Here is a 25,416-nt window from a genome sequence, read left to right on the forward strand (position 1 = left end):
GCAAACAAGATATTGGGTAATTGTACAAGGGGGAAACTCGCAGAGAAGGAACCTACAGATAATATGGAGTCAGTTTTTGACAAGCACTACGACACTTCACTGCTTACTGCGTCTTTTTAAGAGCACACTGATGTGGGTAAACTGCTTTCTTTCTTACCACTACCTTACTTCTTGGATATTTGTAAAGAAGAAAGTTCAGAGATGTTTTAACTTCATTTTGCTATAATTTTTTTTTTTTTTCTCTTAAGAAACTTTGCATGCCTTTGGCAGTGGAGAATTTGCAACTATTTATTTGAACTATTTCTTTAAACAAAAAAGAAAAGCCTGTGTGCATTTGCTTGGAAAAACTATTAGAAAAGTTGCAATATTTAAGGTGATACTTTTTCAAGGAGCAAGTTCAAATTAGTCTTTCAGCACTCTAAAGCCAGAATAGTTTTCCAGAACTTATGACTAAGTAGTAATCTAGTATATTATCAATTATTATTAATTACTACTATCTATTAACACACTATTTACTGAATGTGCTACAAACGATGAGATTATTACTAAATGAAGCTGGTAATACTGGAGACTACGGTAGATTCTAGAAGCTTTAGAATATTTTTTTGGCTTAGAGAGGGTTAAGGTCAAAAGACCATGCTTCTACGCTCAACATTTGAGTATTTTAAGGATTTCAAAAAAATGCTTGTCTAAGCAAACAGTACTTTTCATTCAGTATATTGTTAAGTTACCCTTAAAAATTGTGGTTTTGCTTACATGAGGATGGTGATTAACATTTACACTTGAGAGCTGGGGGTTAAAATTCATAGCTCTATGAAAATATCTCCTCAATGCTCAGTAAAAGCAAATGGAAGGAATTGTCAGAAAATGAAAGAGAGAACATTACTGTGGCACTGTGTCCATCCATAAAGCCATATGGTATCTTAATACCATGGTCTGCTCTAGCATTCCATCTCCAAAGGAATATAATGGAACTAGAAAAGATCCCAAGGAGTGGAACATCTTACAGAAGGCACTGCTGGAGGTGGGATACTGAGCTAGACAGACCTTTGATTTGACCTGCTACATATTATCACAAATTTACTTTATTTTCTCAGTTGTATCTATTAAAAGTAATTTTATTTAGTTTTATGTAATGAATATGTCAATTTAAATGGTGGTTTTGTATGCTATTACCTTAATTACCATTTCCATCCAAATGTATCTTGGTATCATTCAAAGTAAAACCAAATAAATAAGTAACATATGCCTCATTCACTGTCCTTAATGATAAAAATGTAAAAAATAAGAATCTGCCTATATATGTATTACACTATGAAACTATGTGAAACATGAACTGAAACAATGTGAAAAATGAACTGTATCTTTCTGGTTGTCAAAAATAATGACCAAATTTCCTTTAAAGGTTATATTTTAATGATTATGCTGGTCTATGAGAATGATCTGTTTCTTAGGAATTAAAGCCCAGAAGATTAAAACCACTTGCTTAAATCAATATTTCCTGCTTATTGATTTGAAACATGCTTTAAAGTTACCAAATATATATATAAAGATATCAAATCAAAGTAATTGTAGTCAATTCACCTAGAGAGAATATTGTTATATCTGGCTACTTTCATATCAGCATTTCACGAAAGGTACTTTTTTTCTGGTCTAGGAAAATGACAGTAATATCGGGAGTATTCAGCCTTTTGATTTCTTTTGTTTTTCAGTCTGGATATGAGATTCACTGTTCCACAGTTCAAACATTGAAACTTTCAATCTGAACAAGTAAGATTTATAAACTACAGTTTTTTTGTATTTAATGTTAGATGTAAATAGTAATAAAAAAAATCAAATAACCATAAAAAGAAAATGTCTTTTCAAAAAACAATACATTAAAATTGCTATATTTATATTCTAGTTATATAATATGGCTATTTATTAACATTGTAAAAAGTCTTGCTCTAAAACATTTTAAAATGTAGCCTTTACAGAGAATTTTTACATTTTTTTATAAATAATCTCTATTTCAACATATTATAGATAGAAAATTTTGGATTAATAATTTTTTATGACAAAAAAGTTTTCTGAACTGGATATTTCTCTTGTTAGCTATCTTACCTTAGTCATTTCTATGGTTTATTCCAAAATATTGCAGATAATTTCAGATCCATAAAGACCACCTTCTCCCTTTCCCCCCCAATTATACAGAAGTGTAAATTTTATAAAATTATCCCTGAAAAAGTCTTACTTATTGTAATGTTCAAGATCTAAAAAGCTTAGAGGAATGATAGTCCAGTTTTATTTTGATGTGTGCAGGTAAAATCAACGCCCCCAACGTTTATTTTAAAATTCCACACAATAAAATTGCAAATTTGCAAACAAATGTAAAATTCTCAAAATGCAGCTCTTTCTGGAGAAATGCTTGGGGCACACGCACATCTTCCCACAAAAGATGTGCCCATGACTACCCTAGTTATTGCTGTTATATCTCAAACCTCCCCTGGATTGTGTGGAGGGAAAGAGAACAGAGCTGCCCGACTGAAATGGGGCTGTCCCTAGTGACTCCAGTTTACCAACATCAGGCCAGAGCCCCACGTCATTCCTATCACGTCTTTCTTTTATCTTCTTACTGCCTACACAGTGCTGTTACCTACCTTCAACTGGCTATTCAAAAATAATTTTGGCCAGATACAGGCATTTCTTGGCTAGCTTGGGAGCTGAGAATCTGTGCATTTCTCCAAGCTACACACAGATAAATATCATATATATATTCCCTCTGGTTAGGAGTGCTTGCATGCCCCGACACTGATGCTTAGCCATCTCAACCACAAAGTACAGAAGCCTGTTTGGGGATGTTTTCATCCTGGTATGTGTTCAGGATTGCCTATGAGCTTGGGCATAAGTGTAACTCCTTTGACTTTTTTAATCTTCAAATGAGTGTAATAATGTTTAAGTACTTCATACAGGTTTTGTTTGAAGAATCAAATTATATTTGTTACAACCTGCATGAACTTGCCAAGATTTTCAAATGCAGACGCAGAAATATGAACCCATATTTGGACATGTCAGTAAATAATATAATTTTCAAAAGCAATTTCCATTGAAACTTTTAATATGTTTCTGTGATCCCGGCCAACATCTCAGACATATCATGTGACTTTAATACCCATACTGATACATTCCATACTGCATCTTTTTTTACCAGAAACCTCTGCTCCATTCACAGAAACTTTTATAAACTTTTCTACATTCCTACTAAGATCTCACCATTTCCTCAATACCATGTATACCTGTGTGGATCTTAGCCACTGAGTGCATCACAAATTGTGTTAATACTGAAGGACAGTTTTTGTGTCAGCTACTGTATGAGCTAGACTTATTCTAAGAAATTGAATTCTCTCTTCTCAGTGGAATTTATAAAAAGCAACAGAGTACATCTCATTCAAAGAATGGGAATGATCACTGTCAAGCAAATAGCAGATGACCTTTTGGTCCGCAATGTCATGTCTTGTGAAGAAGTAAATACCATTGTCTGTGAAAAGGTTGAACAAGAAGCCTCAAGAATGCTGATTTACATGATTTTGAATAAAGGTTCAGAAGCCTGCAATATTTTGGTTACGTCACTTGAGAAACACAACCCTTTTCTCTTTCGTGACCTGCAAGGATATTGTAAGTATTACTGGTTATATTTTTGTCTTCTAGTCGGGAGTTAAATTATTATAGAAAAAAACATGAAAAACTTGCAATGCACTCATTTTTACAATAGTCTTGTAATTCTGTAGTTAAGTAAACTCTAATTCGATATTTATGGTCTGAATTGCTTCATCTGAGAGAATAAGACAGTGAACACTAAGGAGTTTTAAAAACGTTAAGACACAAAGAGGGGAAACCCAAATCCAGTGAAAAATTCTGAAAGGGTGAAAATCATCTGTGATCAGAGAGCTGAAGTTTAGAAAATAAAACACATCTCATCACTTGTTTATGATAAGTGAGTGTGGGTGAGCTGAGCACTGAGCTAGATCAGTTCTATGGACAAAATTCATATAAAATTTAATGGTGATATGTAATGAGTTTTTCAAATATAAACGTCTTCCCTGGAAGCTGAAACTACTTGTACACAGGCTGCAAGTTTGTTACGTTATGAAAGGACTATTTTATTGTATGAATGTAATGCATACACCTAGGCTAATCTTTCAGCACTCCCAGAGAGGCACACGACTTTCGTTACCGAAGCATTTCCTTAAAATAGGTTTCTCTGATTTCCTTCAGTTTGTGGGACTGTGCTGCTTTACTCTACCTGCTTCAAAAGTCTGATCTTGAAATACATATCTGAGTCAGCCCTGTCCCTTAGTCTACATATATGCACTTTAAAAAGCAGTGCATACAAGCCTTCCAGGACTCCCTTTAGAAGCTGGGTTTTTGTAAGTTTCAGAGTTTCTAGATGTTACTACGTTTTATTATGTCTGTGATGGAAGGCTCAACTACACTTGCCTCCAAACTGTACGAAAGCAACTCTTAGACTAACCAAAAGTAACAGAAATGCAAAAGACATAGTTTAAAAAAAGAACTAGATTGAAAGTTCATTCAGTCCAACTGTCAAAAACTGTTACTGATTTACAAATCTCTCAATACTCTAATACCTTTCATATATATGTAAGTGCTGTCTTTCCATATTAAAATCTTACTACTTAAAAAACTCATACTCTCATCACACAACTGCACATATAAACTTTCATATGTTTGTATGCAAGCTTACATTTTTGGAATCCAATGCACAAATAGGATAAGTCCAAAAGGCCCTCAGATAAGGAATTAAGTGGAGCCAGAGTGGTACCTGCAGACTATATGAATCTTCTGCTCAAGGAGTGACTACAGTCCTTACCAATTAAGTATCACCTAGGCAGTGGACGATAAATACCTCTCATGCCTCCTGTTTACCACTATTTGATTGATTTAGCAAGTACATTCAGACAGTTCTTCCAAAAGTAACGAAATTTTAATTGACAAACTCATTGACTATTTAATTCACTGATACATCATCTGTTTCCCTTAGGTACTATTGGGCAAGTGGAACAAGATAAATTAAATGACTTGATTCAGGATTTAAAGTATGTGTATCTATCTCCAGCTTTTCAAAAATACCATCCTCTGGGTAGTGATATTGACATAATTTTTGATTTGGGAACTGCCTATACTGATGTCTTGCTGTGGAAAAAAGATATACATAATAGCAGGAAAGGGCAGCTGACGCTAAATGTCCTTCTGGAGGAACTGAAAAATCCCTGCATTATAGAAGGAGAAGCTGGCAAAGGAAAAACAACTCTTCTAAAAAGAATTGCTGTACTCTGGGCTTCTGATAATTGCTCTGCTTTGAAAAAATTCCAATTTGTTTTCTTTATCAGCTTGACTAGCACAAGAGGTGGAATATACGAGACTGTTTGTGATCAGCTTCTTTTTGAACAATACCCAATTCGCAAGCAAGATTTCATGAAAATGCTACTAGCACAAAGACAAAGGGTCCTCTTCCTGTTAGATGGATACGATGAATTCAAACCCCAAAACTGTCCAGAGATAGAAGCAATGATTAAAGAAAACCACAAATTCAAGAACATGGTCATTATTGCTACCAGGACTGAGTCTATCCATAAAATCAGACAGTTTGGATCACTGATTGCTGAAATAGGAGATCTGTCGGAGGAGAGTTGCAAGAAGCTCATTAAAAATGTCTTGACAAATGAGCTGGCTGATGGTCTGTTAAACCAGCTTAAAGAGGCCACTTCCATGAAGAACCTTATGAAGACTCCACTCTTTGTCATCATTGCTTGTGCCATCCAAATGGGTGAAAGTAATTTTCATCCAAGCACCCAGACTCTACTTTTCTCTACTTTGTATGACTTGATGGTGGAGAAAAACAGGTACAAAACAAAAGAGATAACAGAAAATCATATCATGCTGAGCATAAATCATTGTGGAGACTTAGCTTTAGATGGAATATTTGATCAAAGATTTGATTTTCAGTCTGAGGATTTAGCTGACGTAAAAGAAGAAGTCCTGCTAGCTTCAGGACTTCTGAATAAATACACAGCTCAAAGACTAAAGCCAACATATAGATTCTTTCATAAATCATTTCAGGAATACACTGCAGGCAGAAAACTTTGCAAACTACTGACATCCTGCCAAGAAGCAGAGGTGAAAAAAGGGTATAGTTATCTACAGAAAATTAACACTATCTCAGATATTACTAATACTTATTTCAATTTGCTCCTCTACACTTGTGGAACCTCTCTAGACGCCACTAGAATAATTTTGGACTTACTGAAAAGAATTGATCAGCATAGAGACATTTCTCAACTGTTTTCATTAAAGAATCTGGCTTTGGAAAGCAAATACACAAAACCCCCAGAAAATATAACAGAAAAGGAAGATATAAATAAAACTGACAGGGATATTTTTGCAGACTGTGTCATTAATTTCTTTTATGAAAGTTCTTCAAAATCAGCATTGAGCAGAGATTTTGAAGAGTTTTTTTGTGATAAAAGTATTTACATTAATACTCAAAATATCCCAATTTATTTCTTTGATTTTTTTAGATACTTACCAAATTGTGTTAGTGTACTAGGACTCATTAAGTTAGACTTTTCTGGAAATTACTCACCAAGTAAGGAAATAGACAATGAGAATGTGGAAGATCTTCAAATCAGTTCACTTAAAACTTACATTCCTGAAAAGGCTGTCTCCTTGTTCTTCAACTGGAACCAGAGTCTCAGATCTTTAGAAATTACACTGCAAGATTTCAACAAGTTAAAGAAACGTGATATTAAATATCTGGGCAAAATATGTTGCTCTGCTGCAAGCCTCAAGCTGTGCATCAGCAATAGTCCTGGTATCACAGGAACTTTGAATGCAGTCCTTGAAACTTGTAAAAACTTGCAAGATCTTACTGTGGAGTCCACACCTCTTACTGTGGAAGATGAGCAACAGATCACAACAATGACAAAGCTGAAAACCTTATATATAAAAGATCTGCAAAGTGAAAATCCAGAAGGTACAGTATTTACTGGCACTAAATAAGCTCATTTAGATAAATGTGGGTGAGAAGGTAAAACAAAGGGGCTCATGGATGCCTTGTATGTGGAAGATGCCTGGTTTTGATCAGTTTGAGAAATGTTGTATTGCTAGAATACAATTTTATATTCATGTTGAAAGCGACTGCAGTCTACTCAGTTATATTAATTTACTTATGTTATTTAGTTGTGTAAGTCAGGTCTGGCCTTTGAATTCCTGTAAGTTGCCATTTCATAATATTCTTGGTTCTTGCTACACAAAGGCCTTTGAATTCTTGTAAGTCATCATTTCATCATATTTTTGGTTCTTGGTACACAATACATTAAAAAATCTGGCTTTTAATAAAATACTAGATGGGAGAAAAAATTTAACAACTCTGGTGCAAATAATCCACAGTAAATGAGATAATGCCTATACGCTAGCTAAACTTTATAAGTACCATGGGATACAGCATACCATCACTTTAACTTAGTTTTCACAACAGATGCATATGTTTGTGGCACCAAAATGAGAGTGTTGTAGCCTAATCTAGACCTGTAACATTGGACAGAAATTTTCCCGCATTGCTTTCCACTTTCCTGTCGTAATTTCTGGGTAAGCCTTTTTTCTAAAGAAGTCTAGTTCTGATATTAATACCTAATACGATGGAAAATCTGCAGTATCTTTTGATAAGTCATTCCAATAATTAATTAAATGCATCTAGCTTGAATAATTGTTTTCTCTTAAAATAGCAATAGCATAATAAAGAAAAGTGTAGTAACTGTAGTATAGTATGCTCCAGACATACCTAAGGTGAAGGATTCTGCAAGTAGGATGAGGGACATGCATTTCCTTATGCTGTGAATCACACACATACAGGATCCTTCCACAGTATTGTTAGAGCAGGGCACTAATGGAGGATGGGTGCATCTGCTGCTGCACTGTGCTCTAAGCTTTTCATCATTCAAGCTCTCCATGAATGTATCTTGTCTTGGGCAACGTACACAGGTACTGATGATACCAAATCTCAAAGATAGGTCCTCCTGAGTCAGCAAAGCACTCTAGAGTGATAAAGACTAAGCACATAGTGGACTGCGTTAGCAACAGTGTACCCGGGAAAGTGGTTATTCCTTTCTATTCTGCATTCTTGTGGCCAGTCTGGTGTATTATGTGCAGTTTCAGGCTGCCCAGTATAAAAGAGATAGTAACAGTCTGGTTAGAGTCCAGTGGAGGGCCACTAGCATGGCCAGGGAGCTGGAACACCTAATACACACAGAGAAGCTGAGAGAAATGGGCATGGTTTGCCTGGAGAAGAAAAGGCTAGTGGGGAAACTAATTGCAGTCTTCCATTACCTTCAGGGTGTTACAGAAAAGATGGAGCTTTTCAGAGGTGCAGAACTAAAGGGCGAGACTCAACAATTTCAAGTTTGTAAAAAGGGAAGTTCCAATTGGACATAAATTGTTTTTTACCAGGAGGGTGGTCAAACATTGCAATGGGGATCTGGAGATCATTTAATCAGTATCCTCAGAGATTTTCAAAACTTGGCTGGATGAGGTCCAGAGCAACCTCATCTAACTTTAAAATCAGCCCTGCTTTGAGCAGGAGATTGAACTAGATGACCTCAGAAGTCCTAACCTGAATTTTTTTATCATTCTATGACATATAATCTCAAGATTATTCTGGAACTACATACTAAATAAAAAAAAATAATTTCTTTTCTGTGTGTGCACATACACCAAGATTGTTAGGGAGAACAGCATAAGAGTATAGTAACAACAGCCATACTGATTCAGTGGAAGGGTCCTGTCTACCTTGGTTGATTGTCTCCAATAGCACCTATAAGTAGATGTCTAAGGAAGAGCAAGAACAATGCAAGCATCTATAATACTTTCTTCTTAATAATCTCACAGCCTCTGTTTTAAGCTCAGACCAGTTTCCTGTGCTTATGATTTGTTTATTCAGTGACCTCCCCAAAGGGTCCTGCTAGTACTTGTCTGTCTTTGCTTTCAGTCCATGTAAACTTATTGCACCTGCAGCATCCTTTGGCAAAGGGCATGAAGGACTATGTCCTCTCTCTTTGTTTTGGACTAGTTTCAATTGGTGGCCTCTTGTTCTTGTATTGGAAGAAAAAAACAGTCAGTCAGTCTCTTCATGACCTTTTCCATGCACTCATTATTTTGTAGACCTCTGTCATATTCTACCTAGGTCATCCCTTTTAGACGTTAATATATTCACACAAAACTATTATTTAATTTTCACAAGAACCTAATATCACTAAAGTGTATCTGTTCTACAAACGAATTTGTTCCTGTATTAAATTAACATGCTGTATACATCTATGGGTTTTTTTTTTGGCAGGTGGACTTATTGATGGAATAAAGAAACTTGTGAATGCTGAAGAGCTTGTACTTGACAACATGAGTATGGATGAAGGTGATGCAAAAAAAATAGGTAATTTCCTCTGTCCTATTTCACACCATAATCGAGGATATAGTGCTGAGAATGTGAATGTTTTAACAAGTTGGTCTGAAGTTTGTGTCCTATTAGGACTTGAAAATCCTATCATCTAATTTAAAGAAGTAATTTCTTATATATTTGCATTGAAGTCTTGATATAGTCTGTATCCTGATTGTCACAAAGTATTAGAGTGCTTCTTTCAAGTTAGCAATGCATACTGTAGTCAAACAGATCTAACATACTGATCCCAGGACTGGCTAATCTGCATGAACTGCAAGTCAGGAGGTTGCAAAGGTGATATAGTTGCCTTCCCTGACCTATTGCTGAATTTCTGCAAGGTCAGTCACTGGATAGCAAGGTTGAAAAGTTTGAATAATGTTTGCTAGGGCCACACAACCCACTAACTGAAATGGAGATGGCAATCCATGTGTCTGCCCATCCTCTCTTTGTTGGCATGGTAAAAGAATGCTTCTCCTGGATTTGTTCCACAAGAAGATCACATTGGATCTTCTGTGAGTTACTTTCTCTTGGCTGAGGGGCCGTTTATACTGATTACATGATCAGTAGCTGAACAAGAGGCTGTGTTTATCTTTTTTTTGCAAACAAAACTTATCATATATTTCATGGCATCAAAATATAGATAGTTGTAGTATGCCAGGCAGTAAACATCTAATTCTGTCTAGCCACTTGCTGTGATCAAGATGTTATAAACACATCAAAACAGTTCACCTAGAAATGTGACTTTTTTTTTTCCATTCATAGCTGAAGGTATCAGAAGTTTGAGAAAGCTACGCTTATTATACCTGAATCATTTGACAGCTATTGGGGATGGCATAACCTACATTGTAAGATCAGTCTCTGATGAACTAAGTGAACTTGAAGAAATCCAACTAGTCAACTGCTGTATCTCCAGTGATGCTGTGGGAATTCTAGGTAAGAATAGTAATAGTAACTTTACAAACTGAATGTGTGTGTTTTGAAAATCAAAACATAATACTATAACAGAAGAAAAAAGCATATAAGGATAAAATCAGAAACACACAGATTCACAATGAGTTTCAGCTAGCAAGAGATGAAAATGCAGTAAGGAAAGTTTATGTAAAGATTTTATATAAATCCTAAGTATAAGGGTTATATAAAAGAGAAAAATAAACTATCGCATAGCTCAGTAAACAAACAAAATAGGAAAGCAAATAATGGATGATGCAAGCAAAACTAGTTTTCAAACTTGCCTTTGTTTCAATCATTACCAAAAAGATTCATTCTGATCAGGTACCTACTCAATTTTAACAAGGTTGCAGTAGTAAAATAAGGATAAATAACAATTATTTAACTAAAACAGATGAACTTAGGTTAGCAGAACTTAGAGAAATTCACAACTAAGTGCGTAAGGAACAAGCTGAGAAAATCATTGAACCATAGACAACTGTCTCTGAAAATTTGTGGAGGCAGGAAAGTGGAAAATCCAGTATCTTTTCCTTGAAAGGAGGAAATCATAGACAAGCCAACCTCACTTTGATACCAAGAAAAATTCTGAGACATTATCACACAAACATTTTGTAAGCACTTAAATTATAGAGATGAAAGGTAGTGTGAACAAATCATGTCGAACCTTTCGAGGGAACAGGGTAATAAGATTGTGAAATTATAAGTCTGGATCTATCATAACTCAAATGAGGTTTTTAACACCATGCTATACAACATCCTTAATAAGAAGCTAATGAAATGTATATAAATAAAATGGGTGCACAACTGGTTGAAGAATTACTTTCAAAGAGTTATCACAAATGTTTCACTAAGTGAGAGAACATTCTGATAGGATCAATTAAGTCCTTCCTTGTTCTAAGCAATATTTTAACTGATGGTTTAAATGACAGAATGGAGGATACACTTATAAAATTTCAGATGATACTGAGCTTGGAAGGCTTACAAGCCCTGTTGGAATGCAAAACCATAAATAAAATTGGATGCATTTAAGAGGTGGTCCAAAAACAACGGTAGGGAATTTAGTATAGACAGATGTAAAGGGCTGTAGCTGGGAATGAGACATCAATTTCATGAATATAAAATGGAGATTAACCTGTGTAGTACCAAAGGATCAGAGCTCTACTGTGGAAGACCGGAAAAATTGGAAAAATTATGCTATCACAAAAAACACATGCTAGTGAGTCCTGAGCAACAAATCTGTGCCCAACCTTGGTATCATAATTAAGAAAGGTATGGAGAAATTGAGAGAGAGCACCAAGAACAGCTAGAGGTTATGAAAACATGACTTATGAGGAATGGTTTAGTTTTGTTTTGATTGAGCGAGAAGTCTGAAAAAGCTATAATAAATTTATGTTCTTTAAACATTGCTACAAAGATGACAATCAACCATTCTTTTTGTCCACTGGGAGAAGACAGTAGCTAAATTTGCAACAGATGATATTTAGATTGGCTATTGGCAGAAACTTTCTAAAGCCAGAAAGGTAAAATAGCACCTAGGGAGAATATGGAAAATTTCAAAGAGATAAATAGATAAATATGTATCATGAATGGTTTAGGCTCCTCAATATCCTGCCCCATTACAGATGCTTAGACTCTCAGGTCCCATTTAGTCCTACTCTTTCACAATTTTCTGATCCTGTAAAATATATATTTGTATATCCTATTAAAAAAAAACTTGACAGCTTTGTGAAACAGAAGGTTGAAGTCTCCAGGGCTTAAACCACTAAAGAATCTCCCATGTATTCAGACAGCTTTGCCCTGCTTCTGTGTTGCAAAGATATCTTAAAGTTGTCTAATCACCACTAGAAGATTCATTTAGCCACCAGAGTATGTTATGCAGAATCATTACTCCAACTCTTACGGCTGGCCAGGTTCTTTATTTTATTAATTCCTGGAGACACAATTAACAACAAGAGAGCACAGTTTGCATCAGAGGGATGTCAGAAAAGTGAGAAAAACCTGGAGGCTACTAAAAATCTTGTCTTGCTGTTCATTAAAAAACAAAGCTAAGAAAGGTGCAAAAGAAGACAAGTCATGCTGCACTGAAAACATGTATAACAAGCTTTTTTCCTCCCACAGCTCAGAATCTTTGTAATTTGCCAAAACTGAATGTACTCGATTTGTCGGAAAATTACTTAGAAAAGAAAGGAAAAGATGCTATCCACAGACTTGGTAAGTCAGACGATTTCTTTAGATAAATCATTTAAATTTGGGATAAGCTTCAATTCTAGGACTTCTGCAGATAGAAATTCAAGAATTCTTTCCTCTTTTATTTTTAAGTAGCATGTAATTGGTATCCTGAAGCATTTCATCTCAGTGACTGGAAAGTTTTTAGAAGTGAGGAATAATGTATGCAATTGGCTGCTCTGTGTTTGCTATCAAAGCAACAGTCTTCGAGTTTTTAACTTACCAGTATTTTCTTTACTGTTGAAATGTGATATGGTTTAACTTTTTAACATGACTTTACAGTGAGCTGTTATAACCAAAAAAATTACACTTATTTTCATGTAGTTGATGGCTTAAATGTCCTACCTGGGATGAAAGTGCTGATGCTTCCCTGGGGAGATGATGTAAATGTTTGCCTAACAAAATTGTTAGAACGACTGGAAACAATGCCACAGCTGACAAAACTTGGATTGAGGAAATGGAGCCTCAGTGATGCAGAGGTCAGAATTCTAGGTAAGTAAAGGTACTGTGGATGAGCAAACGATGAAGGACAAAAACCAGAAAAACTCAAAACTAGTTCAGGAAACCCAGCAACTTTTAATAATGTAAGTGAAATAGCATCAAGTCTGGGTAGCATGTGTGTGTGTATATATATATATATATATAAAAAAAATTAGATGAGCCAGATAATGAGCCACATTTCTACTCAACGAGGACCATTTTTCACTGCATAAGTAGTGCAAAGAAGACTGCAGGCAAATGGAGATTCCTGGTGAAGAATCGCCTTGAGAGGGAATCTTTTCTGATTGACGGATTGATTGTCTCCTCCATAAACATGACAGGAGTACAAGTGGACTCTTTTTACATCAAATCTTCCACTAACATAACATTTGTTGTGGAACGTATGTCAATAGTAGAGTTAAAAAAGGCAAATACTAGTATAACTTTTATCAAGGTAGATAGCTGAAGATCAGGGAGATATAAAAACTACCTGGATTCACAGCACTCACCCCTTCTGAGGATACAGTAGAAATGAAATGTTACAATGAATGAGAAATTTCATGAGCCTGATCTTGCAATTCTTTTGTGTGAGTGATCATGAGCAGCAGTCTATAGGCCCATTTAAGCTAATGACCTCTCTGTAATTAAAAGTATCTGTTGTATGCAACATACTGCAGGTTAAGTTTTAACAAGGAAGAAAAGTCTAGATATAAAAAAATTGTGATCTGTGGCTCCTATATTTTACATTCTTCGTTGTAAATAAGAAAAAAAGTAAAATGCAAGCGCATGTTTAAATCCTTTTCTATTAAGGACGGTATTTTTTTAAGCATAGCAGTTCAGCTGACTTCAGTAAGATTCAATTCTACAATATCCTGAACAGGAATCATTCTCTTCATTAAGGCTTGAAGCAAAAATAAATACATAAATAAATGTATGTTCACAGGCAATTTTTTGGAGAAAGAGCACCTGGAGGACCTTCAGCACTTGGACTTGTCAATGAATTGTGTGACAAGCGATGGCTGGCTTTCCTTCATGCAGCCACTGATCTCTCTCAAGAAGCTGGTATCTGTAGATTTCAGTAGCAAACAAGACTGGGTGCCTGCATCACTGTTAGTATGCAAATTAAGTCAGGTACTAACCACACTGAATTATTTAAAGGAGATTAAAGTGACTGGATGGAAGTTTGATCGCCATGATCTTGGACTTATTAATGGTGCAAAGGTAAACTGCAGAAAACAATTTCAGCTAGTGCATTCTTAAACAACACGAGCTTTCCCAGTGGACATTCACTTACAATCTTTCATATTTGAGAAATGCTCTTCTCTATAACCACACATTGAATCAGCAGCTCTAGGGTTATTTGGATCTCCTGGTCTGCTAGTGAGATGGGAGTGAGAATAGTATCACATCCTCTTCTGGAAGAAACAGGTCAAAAGAAAGTAAAAGAGAGATCACCCTGCATTAGCCCCAAATCCTGCAACCTGTAATGCCTCTCCGTCTTTAAATGGTTTCCAGGAGTGTTCACTTTATCTGTGTATGCTTTCTATGGGCTCATTTTTATTACCTTTGAAGTTTAACTGTGTAGATTAGGGAAAGCTCTTAATAAAAAGGTAACAAAGGCTGCAACTTGATGGATAATAAGTAGGTGTTTTACCAGGGTTTTTTTTCAGTTAGATAGTATAGTTGTCTGACCTAGCAGAGAAGCTTTTTCTACTGGCAGGGCAACTCTAGTATACTTACATGTCTACAATACACTATGGGAAAATTCATTGCAGAGACAGAATATGCCAATGAAAAGTTAGATCTCTAAAATATGGTATGATGAGAGCATATTAGCTCTACAAGAGAGGGTATGGTCACAGAAGTAACCATGAATTAAACAGAAATGTAAACAAGAGCTATTCTGCAGTTATTACTCACAAACAAATTCTTACTCCACAGCAAAACACAAGATAGCTTATCTTAAGTGCCTTTTACCACCTTTAATCTGCCACCATTTTGACTTGTAAAAAGAAGTCAGCATTTATTGCTTTCTTTCACAGTAAGCTACCTCACACTTAACATGTGGTAAGAGTTTACACGTGGACATAATAACAAAGTTGGAGGTGTACTCTTAAGTTCATACTGTGGTCCACTTTACAGAAGTTGTTTTTTTCTGATAGCCTTAGTTCCTGGTGTAGACAAGCCAGAAAGCAGTCTCCAGGCCCTCATAGTCCACAAATATCCCAGGAGAGAACTGTGTAAACAAGGCAGCTCCAAACACAGCAAAAGAAAACAGAGGAGTCGCTTGGCCACTTCTGTAAAAAGCTGTGGCCAACCATAGGCGGCAGACTCTTGTGTCCAGTCTGCCACTGGAATGAAGGGACAGAAGCACCAGTTAGAGCTGCTGTTCCAGCTCACTAGGCAGTGTTGAACCATGGGTACTTGTACGTCATGAACCCATTAACTCTGTGTCATCTTGTCATAAGCACTTGTACTTGTGAGTTCTGTTTTGTGCCAGAGAGTGCTTCAAAGCTGTTTCATTTGTCTCCCTGTGCCCTGCCAGTAAAAAGAAATACAGCATTTCCCTGTAGTTGGGATGCTTCAAAAGCATGATCCCAATTCAGCAAAGCACTTAATTCAGTGTAAATGCTTAACTTACCTCTATTGACAAAATCTGACACAGACTAGAAAATACTTCTTTTTCTTTTCCAAGCAGCAAAACCCTATATCAAATATATAGAGTGAAAACTGAATAAAAAAATAGAAAAAAGGATTTAAAATTACTAGGGTGCATCTGTGAAAACAGACACATGGCTTTCTGTAGTAAATACTTTCTTTTTTATTTTGACACAGAAAGGAGATCTCAAAATAATACAGTTTAAAGAAGGCGGTCTCATCAACATTTATGAATGTCAATCCTTTCAATTGCTTTGTTGCTCAGCAGAGCAATTTTGTGCCTCAAAGCTCTATTTCAGATTGGTCAAAATGTGAAAGAGTAACCAAGCTCTTGGTAACCCGTGCATCCCTCTTCCCACAGTAGTATTTTGTTTCTTTCCTTCCTGCTCCCTCAGCAGACTATACTTCTCACCAAAGACTGTAGTTAATGCTGTTTGCAGCAGAAACAATGAAAAGTTGAATAAATTAGAGAGACCATTTTTGTTCTGCCTATTCCTTTGTTTGCTCTTTATCACTGGCACCTGATGCTGCAGACCTAGGCAAATTTCTTGCCCTCCACAGCTTTGTTCTAAAAAAAAACCCAAGTAGAAAAGCACACTTGCTATTTTCTGGTGGATAGTGAATTCAACATACTACATGTTCATGTCTTGAGATGTGTAAATCCACTCTGACAGTTAAGACATATGATACAAAACCAAAGAGCTCTGTTAGGCCTCATAATAAATGTACGAGGATGTGGACAGGTGTTTGAAACAACCAACATATCTTCAAAGGACTTAATTTTCTGTTTAAAGATAGTTGCGAAAACTCAGATCTAGAAAGCAGCTGACAGAAAAGGTTTAACACCTATTGTTGAACCTGAAGAAGAAAGTGTGGGTAGTTCAGGCAGGTAGCCTTGTAAGAACAAGATCTCAGAGAGATGGTGGTAAAAATTCAGTCCTGGAGCTTGAATGGAGATGGGTGATCCTTTTTTGAGGATGATTGCAATTAAGGCACCTTAGGGAGAAACTCAGGGAGCAAACCAAGAGCCTGGGGAAGATGCTGAGAAATTAGAATGACCAAGAAAATATTTACTTTGCACTCCAGGTGGCTGTGTGGTTTTATTGCCAGTTGGCATCTCGGATATAATAGGACCAGGCTAGAAACCTAAGCTATAGGCAGATTTGAGTAAAGCCTAGAGAAAAAATAAGAGCTAGATGAGGGCTTATGTCTGATGCTATGACAAAACCCAAAGGACTATGCGAGCACTGAGGCAATCACCTTCCAGGGCATTTATATCCATAAGTGGGATATGTAAAGTTTTTCAGTGGAGAAAGGGAAGGGAGGAGAGAACTAAAAAAACAAGTCCATGAAGTCACAAAAATGAACAAATGGTGTTTCTCGGATAGTTGGGAACAAATCTGTACAAGACTGATTTGATAGTGCTGTCAAATTGAACTGCTGACTTCACTTGTTTTTAGGCTCTCATGCTATTCAGCCTTACTCTTCCAGTCTGAAGACCTTTCTGTTTTCTATGAAAAAATTAACAAAACCATGCATAATGTAATTATTGTAATTAAAGGACTGTTCTTTCCAATGTGTTGTGTTGTCTTTTATCCCAGAGTGTCATGTTTCCAGAGAGAGTGCTTTGCGTTGGCAGCCTTTTGCCCTCACTTTGTGCTGATGTAACTAAATACATACAGTGCATAGCAATGGCAAATCAGGCACTAGAAATGTGGAAGATTATGTTGTGTAGAGAACTGGAATGTGTTCCATGTCTTGTGAGATCAGAAACAAGTACCATTAACTCTGGTCCTTGGAGGAATCCTTTACTTTTGTAAGTAGTGGAAAAATCTTTGTCAGAACTGCTGATAGGGGGAAGAAAGCAAACAGCTGAAGAGCAATGTTTTAACCACTTTCAAAAACAGGTAACTGAGCCTTTGGAAGACAGTTCTAAAAAGGAATCAATCATAGCCTGTGGATAGTCTCAATCCTACTATAAGAAAGGCATAATAAGACCAGACCCGAGTTGTTCCATGGTGGAGTCAGTCAATAAACCTACATTTTGGTGTGCTGTTTTCCTCACTAAACCAGCACATTTCAGTACTTCTACAAAATATTTAAAAAGTGAAAAATTAGCCAGCAGTGTCCTCCCCTCCATCTTATAAAGGAGCCTGAGACATAGATAAAGCTGATTTTTCACATTCCCTCAGTTGCTTTCCCCTGTTTTCCTCCACAATATCTTGCATCATATTCTTTTATACTTTGTATGTGCTTGTTGTAAGCACAGTAGCGCTGCCTGTAAAAATGAACAATTTTAGGTTTGTTTTTACAGTCTATCCCCTTCCTTCCTAAAGGTCTGATGATTAACAAGCTGTATTATAATGCTATTGCTACACATTCACAACTTAGGGATAAAAGATACTGATGAGATACTTAAAATGTCAAAACATAGATATATAGAAAGCAGGAAACTGCACCCTACAGAAGATCATTGTTTATTGTTACAATACTGTATAGTGTGTGTTTTCAATGATTTATGAACGATCATTTAATCTGCCTTCCCAGCCCTCTGGATCTGAATTAGTCTCTTGACAGCTCTGATTAACTTGGCCCCCTTCAGTCATATAATGCTGGTTTTTGCTTGTAGATAAGCAGCTTTTGGTTCGTTGTATTTGGACTGTTTCCCACAAGTGGTATAAATGTGTCCTTAATGCTTCTTACAACTTTGTTAATAAGATTAGAAGGATGATTGTAATATTTGTTGATTACTATCCAGTATACTGCTAATCCATTATGGTGGTGAGGAAAGGGAAGTACACAGCATGGATTTGAGCATAATCTCAAACAGTAGCACTTGTTAACTTTCAGCAGCTTATGTATTTTATTGTGCTCATTGCTAATTAAAATTCTTACACAGAAAGCTTGCTTCACCCTAGGCTTGACCTGCCTCATATGATGCACTGAGGTGGCAATTTCCTTGAATTAGGGTAGTTTGGGCATGTGACAAGTATTCTCTGATCACCTTCCTTATTGTGAGTCTCTAATAACTAGCTAGCACGCAAGAAGAGCATTAATGTCCTTATTGTGTTAGTTCTCTTGTGTGAAAACATAATGGATTCCAGTGGAAGGAAAATAACATTGGGACTATTTCTAACTGTAGAGATTCCTTCGCATATGGCAAGCAATCCTTTAAATTTACTCTTCTGCATTTGCTTTCCTTTTCTCCTTTAACTTTACTCCTTTCTACTCCCATTCCTTTTTTCCTGTGAATCTTCCCTGACATACTTTTTTTATACAAAGAGATTTTTAACAACATGTATTTAACTAAGTTTTTGACTGGGATATAGGAGTGATCAGGTTGCTTTTGTGGGAGCTGCAACTGCTCAAATACTTTCAAGACTGGGACCTCAAAAATTAGCTTGAGATTTGGATCAAATGGTGCCACCTGCCAAAGGCAGAAAATAACAATAAGAATAGATTCGTCAATGTTAAAACTCAGAAAATTGTCTCAAATTACAAAAATATAATAGGGAAAACAGCAAAGGGTTGTTCCTCTACAAGCCTGTGAATATTCCAGTATCCAGAGAGAAATCTCATTGATCTGGAGACACTTGCAGAAACCTAGGTACTTCTAGATTGTCTTCATGGCACATGGATGTCTCAGGAGCTCTACTCACAATCCCTTAGGTTCTCTATTCAAAGTTACTCCAGACCACTTCCAACTGGCGGTTTGAAGGTACAAATGTGGAGCACACCTGGTTCAGCACTGCTAGTAGCAATAGTTGTCTTACTGGAAACTGGTAAAAGCTCATGCACTCAGGGCAAGAGGGCACTTCAGATCACAGATGAGCCTAAAAAAGGCCTAAACAACCCCTGTTCTGAACAATATATTAGAAGATCAGAGTCAATATGAATGGTAGGAAGCAGACATTTTCCAGCACTACATGAAAAGAAGTAAGTTTGACTAGAAGGTTTTTCCGCAGGCTTTAGGACAAAACCAAGTATTTCTTTAAAGCCACAGCCTGGAAAATGAGTCAGTATACTAATATGCCACAACAGTCAGGGTTACACTGTTGTAGCATATTATTCAACTCATAAGCATATATCTTCCCCAATCTTGAGGGATTTTCACTGGCAGATTTGCAAAAGCATAATCACCTGGATCAATACTCACAGGCAGTTATGCTCCACTGATGTCACTAGGAGTTTCTCTGGTATCTGCCATGGAGCCTGGGCTTCACTGCTCCTTCTCTTCCCGACTCCTGAACATGCACGGTCTCGTCTTTGCAGTGTACTAATGCTAGTCCGTGCTGGCACAGACTCGCCCTTAAACTGTTGTACTCCTTCTGCTGGCCATAAGAACATAAGAATAACCTCTGTGAATTTTCAGCAAAGATTAAACAAAAATTTCATATTGAAGGGAAATGGGTTACTGAGCCGCTGCTCTACATAAACAATCAACAACTCTACCGCTGCTAGGTTAGAAATCAGGAATCACTCCTCAATATTCACTTCATTTCAAGCAAGAAACTTTATATCAAAATGATGCAAGAGCATTTGTTTTCTAATCAAACCTGGCACCGAGTTTCCATTTTGAAGCCTGGCCTGGCTCCTACAAAAAATCCACAGTAAAATTCAATCTGCACTTCAGAGGTAGAGGAAAGCCATCTTTGTTCTTGAAAATATGAAGTGGTCTTCACAGGTTGTCAACTGTAAGAGCAAATTTGCTAGCTAAAATGCTAAAATAAAGATGGAATAACAAGCTGAATGTAAACAATCCCATCTCCTGCCCTAAAGACAAAATAGAGAATATTTTCCCTACAGACTTGATTAGTGAAAGTTTTGTGACAAACAAAAATACTTAATTATTTGAATTGTACTTGAGCCAATATGATTTTATTTAGCAAACACTCTAAGAAAATATTATATTAACTTCATGTTACTGTGGGAAGTTGAAAGAATCTAGAGGTGTAGGGTTTTCTTAAAGGAATTTTGCAGAAGTAAGTACAAAATGTAACCTAAAAAGATGGAGACTTCTGACATTTTTATTATTCTTTGCTTAGTATGATTAGTACTGTGTATTTCTATTTTATTTTAGTTTAGGAGCTTCAATAAAATATATAAAATAGAAACAGACACTGACTCATGTTTCTTTCAATGATCGGCATATACTGGAATTTTTCTGACCCTGGAATGCGTATTAGCTAGTTAATGCTCTGATCCAGTGCTCCAAATAAATTATGGGTCAGTCTATTATATTTAGTAGCAACCACTGGGTGTCACTGTGTCTCTACAAATGCAGCTAAAATGGGCTTGATTTATTAAAGAAACGAATGCGTATCAGTTGCAGATAATACATACCATTATTGTGTCTTTTAATGGAACTGTCAGGTTGCTTATTCTCCTGTGTGTACAAAACTCTTAAAAAACCCCCAAACTGAACAGACAGTGATCAGAAAACCAGCAGCCAACTAGGAAGTAGCCCTAGGAAAAAGAGAGAATCCTTCATTTGCTTTGCATGCAGTCTGTAGTTGTGACTGCTGGCACTAGCATGGGTGTAGTTCGTTTTATACTTCTTTGTCTGCAATGCATTGGCTACAAAAAAAAAGGCTGCCATACATTTTGTCCAACCTCTGCAAGTATTACATTATTAGAGCCTCATACCTTATTGCAGTTAGAGGCCCTTCTCTAAAAGATTCCTAGTAGCTATGAATATCAACTTCAGCATGGAATTCAGCCTGCAAACAACATGTGCTCCAGAAGGAAGTTCTTTCTTCAGTGACTATTTTAAAATGATTGTGGCACAGAGCAGCTCAAAACTCCGGTTGCCAACCCTCTGTTTCACCAACAGCTTTCACTCCAACTGAGGAAGCAAAGGCCAGGATGACTTTTAGGCTCTGGACAGACCGCTGTACATATTACGCCCCCCCAAATTCTTCTCCAGCTGTTTAGGTTTCACAAGACAAAGCGTAGTTGTCAGTGAGGGTTACCGTGCCCTGCCTTCAGGGATAGCAAAACTAACCTCACCAGCGGCCGCCCAGCCTGGAGCTGAGCTGTGCTGGGCTCCTGCCAGCGAGGCTGAGGGGCTGTCGCAGGACTGAGAGCCGGTGGAGCAGAGGCAGAAAGAGGTGCTGCTGTCAGAGGAAGAAGGAACCTGGATCCTGCTCACCATGACACTTTAAAGTCCTCACTGGAGAGTCCAAGCCTGCGAGTGGCCTCTCACAGTCTTTTTTCATATGATTCTGCCATGTATTGTTGTGAGGAGCTGCACATATGCAAGGCTCGGAAGAAATACGTGGTGATACTCTCCTGGCATCTGTGGGCTTAACACCAGCATGAGCAAAAAGTATTGAGACCAGGAGGTTCTCCTGAAGATATGAGATGCAACATTTCTTTAGCCTTGCTCCTATGGTTACCACAGAGCGAGGACAGAAAGTGCTGGTGAAGTGCTTTTTTATTTAGGGTCAAATTCATGTGATACATTCAGCTATCTGAAGCATTTATAATAGAGACAGGCAGCTGTAGCTATCAGTGACAATATTCTGATTAATCAATCACAGCAAGAGAGGCAGGAAGGTCAGTGCCCTGATGAAAATGAGAGACAAATACTGGCTTAGCGTGAGCCATATGTATCCTGTCTTCTGAAGTCTGAATATGCGTTAGAAACATTCCCCAGTGAAGGGCTGGAACAACTATGCAGTTAGCTCTGCCTCTGTGAGCCTGTAGATGCCTAAGCGGTTGCATAGACTGAAGCCTTGAGACTGCGGCTAGAATTGCCTAAAACTTGGGGTTTTGTACTCTGAAACATGGAAGATTTCCCCTCTGGTCTGGAATGGAAACTACAGTCATTGTCACCCCCCCACCCCAGATTTCTCTGGGCGTCTTGCTTTGTTTTTTGGTTGTTTTTTTTTTTTTTTTCCCAAAAGGCGACAAAGCTGACTTACCTCCTGGGGACTCCCCAGCGAGTTTGCTGCCGCAGCCCTGCGGCCTGGCACAGCGCTCCGCTCTCTGGCAGAGAGCCCAGCACATTCAAAAGCCCCCGTCTGCGTCCTGCCTTCCCAGCTCCTAAGCCCAGCTCAGGCAGCCTAAAAACTGCAGTGTCTACATTTGGCACCTAGTCCTCTGGTAGGGAGAGGGGAAGTCTTGTGAGCCTCTGCGTGAACTGAGGCTTCCAGTGCTCCTGTGCTCAGTGTTATAGACTGGGGGTCTGCAAGAAGGTGATCCTCCAGCTGGACAAGCAGGGGGCTTGAAATCCTGGGGACCTCTAACCATCGGCTAGCCTGAAGAGCAGGTACCCATGCTTTGCATATTCTGTAAACATGGAGCAAATCTATGTGGCGGCCACCACCAATCTCCCATTAGCCCACCCCCAGTCCAAAAATCAATTTGATCTCTCTAGCCCCAAATCAGGCCTATGCCTATGGAAGCAAGATTTATGAAGAGCTGAGATTCTTCTTCTCTCCTCCCAAGTCTGTAATGGCAATGTCCTGATCCTCCTTCCCGACTCGGGGCAGAGCCAGGTGCTGTTTGGCCCTTCCCCTTTCACAGCGAGGTTTTGCAGGATGAAAATGAGAGGAGCAGTCCTGTTGCTGCCAGGATGGATCCTGAGGTGCTGGATTATTTCTGCTTTGGTCTTCTTCTGTTGGAAGGGCCGAGCAATGGACCTTGCTTGCTCTCTGCAGAAGCTGTCATCAGCTGCTATAGCCCAGAAGCAGGGCTGTGAAGCCAGCAACCAATTACAGGGATTTCTTCTGAATGTTTTGTCATGTGCTCTCTTCTGCAAACCACCTTTCTGTTCACAAACTGTAAACTATGGGTCTTCAACTCCTTCCAACTCAACTTATTTTAAACTTTGCCAGAGCTGGCCAAAGCTTTAGATCTTGGAAACACAAAGTCCTGAACAGCCTGCTACATGAATTGTCAGAAAACTGGGCAAGTTTTTAAAGGAAATATGACTGTGATTTGGGAAAAGTTTGTTGAAACCAAACTATTTCCAAAGAATATGTCGGTTTTGACAGGTCAGCATTTTCCAATGACATTACATTTTGTCCTCAAATTCCTGAACAGCTCCAGTCAGGTCTTCGTTCTGGTTTGGTGACAGCAAATGAGATCATCATCCAGTCATGCCAGACAGCAAATCCAGTTTTGTGAAAGGACCTTTCTCAAGCTGTGAGTTTCTATTTTGCAAAGGGTCTCGCCACTACTTTAAATTGCTGTTTGCATTTCAAATTTCCCTTTCTTGAAGGGAAAATCACAGGATGCTAAGAAAGAGGAACACCAAAGGCATACGTTTATTGTGAGATCATTTGTTCAAATGCAACAACTACAAGTGTTGATGACATCTTTGGAAAGGAAGGTTAAGATGATTACCTTGAGCCAAATAACAAGAAATCAGGGTGTTTACACATTCCCTCCTCCATTCTGCAAACGTAAAAGCAACATCTGTGGATGTATGTCTCTTGGTTGAAGACAAATAGAGGCAGTAAGGTAGGAAATGACAGAACTAATAGGAATTTGCTGACATTCAATGCACTTGCTGTGATTAAACTGACATGTCCCAGAATATCCAGCAGTTAGAGACGCTTGCAATACTGCTAATGGGGATCTTCACCAGGAGTATCTCTCTTCAAATATTTAGAATCACTTTGTGCAGGATTATCTCTGAGGTCTTATTTGGTTTACCATGTTACACATGCTTTTATCAGCTATGTTTATTGTATATCCCACTCTTAATGATGTCCATGGATTATATCCAGTTTCCTACCAATAAATCCTTTTTTTCATAGGCTAATGTCAGAGTGCTCTCTGCCTTTTTTTTTTTTTTACATTTCTTTTTTTAATCATTTTGAATTGTGGTACCAGACAGATACTGTGATTTTATCACTGCAGTCCTCAGTGGTAAGATCATCACCAAGAGTGTGCACGCAGAGGTTCTCAGATTTTGTTGGTTTGCACTGAGTAGAGTCTCAGAATAATGTAAAATGTTCCCTGTTTCAAAAAGGCCTGTGGGCAATATTGTTGGATCACCAAGATCCTTTAAATTTCAGGTGATTGGTAAATTCAGATTCAAAAATCATGATCCAAATTAACCTCAGAAGTGTTCGGTTCAAGACAAATCAAAACATAATGGGACTTGGTTTTCAGGGCTACTTCTGATTTGTCTCCTTGCTAAGGAAATAAGAAGTTCACAAGAGGGGGAGAGGCAAAGCATTCCAGAAATATCAAATGAGAATTTGGTACCATCACACTTCATCTGGTAAGCACTTAGGTTTGTCTTCAAAGTGAGACTGAATGCAAACTAGCCGAAGGCAGATTTAGTCCCAAAACTTTTCCGTCCACTCTTAAGCAACATTAAACACAGTGACAGCCATAAAAGTCTACTATGCGCTAAGGAAACTTGTTAAAACATGCATCTTTTGATCACTCAAGGCAATAAATAAATGGAATAGCAAGCACTCCTAGACTCAGGACTGTAGGTGAGTTGATTTCAAAATTCAAAAAAACCCCATTTACTGACTTTAGAGTGAACTTTACTCAATAGCGGGCAGACGGGGTTACCTTGCACTGTTTGTTAGGTACAGTAGTGGCACAACTCCTGATGGATCAGGCAATTCCAGGCCCACCCCTCAATCAGA

At 37.7% G+C, this 25,416-nt stretch overlaps 1 protein-coding gene across 1 annotated transcript; it reads left to right on the top strand.

Annotated features, from left to right (window-relative positions):
* The first annotated feature begins 74 nt into the window (after positions 1 to 74).
* On the top strand, positions 75 to 17,278 carry NLRC4 (NLR family CARD domain containing 4). The gene is made up of 9 exons (XM_009477623.2): positions 75 to 132; positions 1,713 to 1,770; positions 3,394 to 3,654; positions 5,039 to 7,030; positions 9,389 to 9,481; positions 10,250 to 10,420; positions 12,554 to 12,646; positions 12,986 to 13,153; positions 14,085 to 17,278. Coding segments are annotated over exons 2-9 (3,096 nt in total). The 5' UTR covers positions 75 to 132; positions 1,713 to 1,769; the 3' UTR covers positions 14,402 to 17,278.
* The last annotated feature ends 8,138 nt before the right edge of the window (positions 17,279 to 25,416 follow it).

This window comes from Pelecanus crispus, chromosome 3, assembly GCF_030463565.1.
Source record: "Pelecanus crispus isolate bPelCri1 chromosome 3, bPelCri1.pri, whole genome shotgun sequence".
Lineage (NCBI taxonomy): Eukaryota > Metazoa > Chordata > Aves > Pelecaniformes > Pelecanidae > Pelecanus > Pelecanus crispus.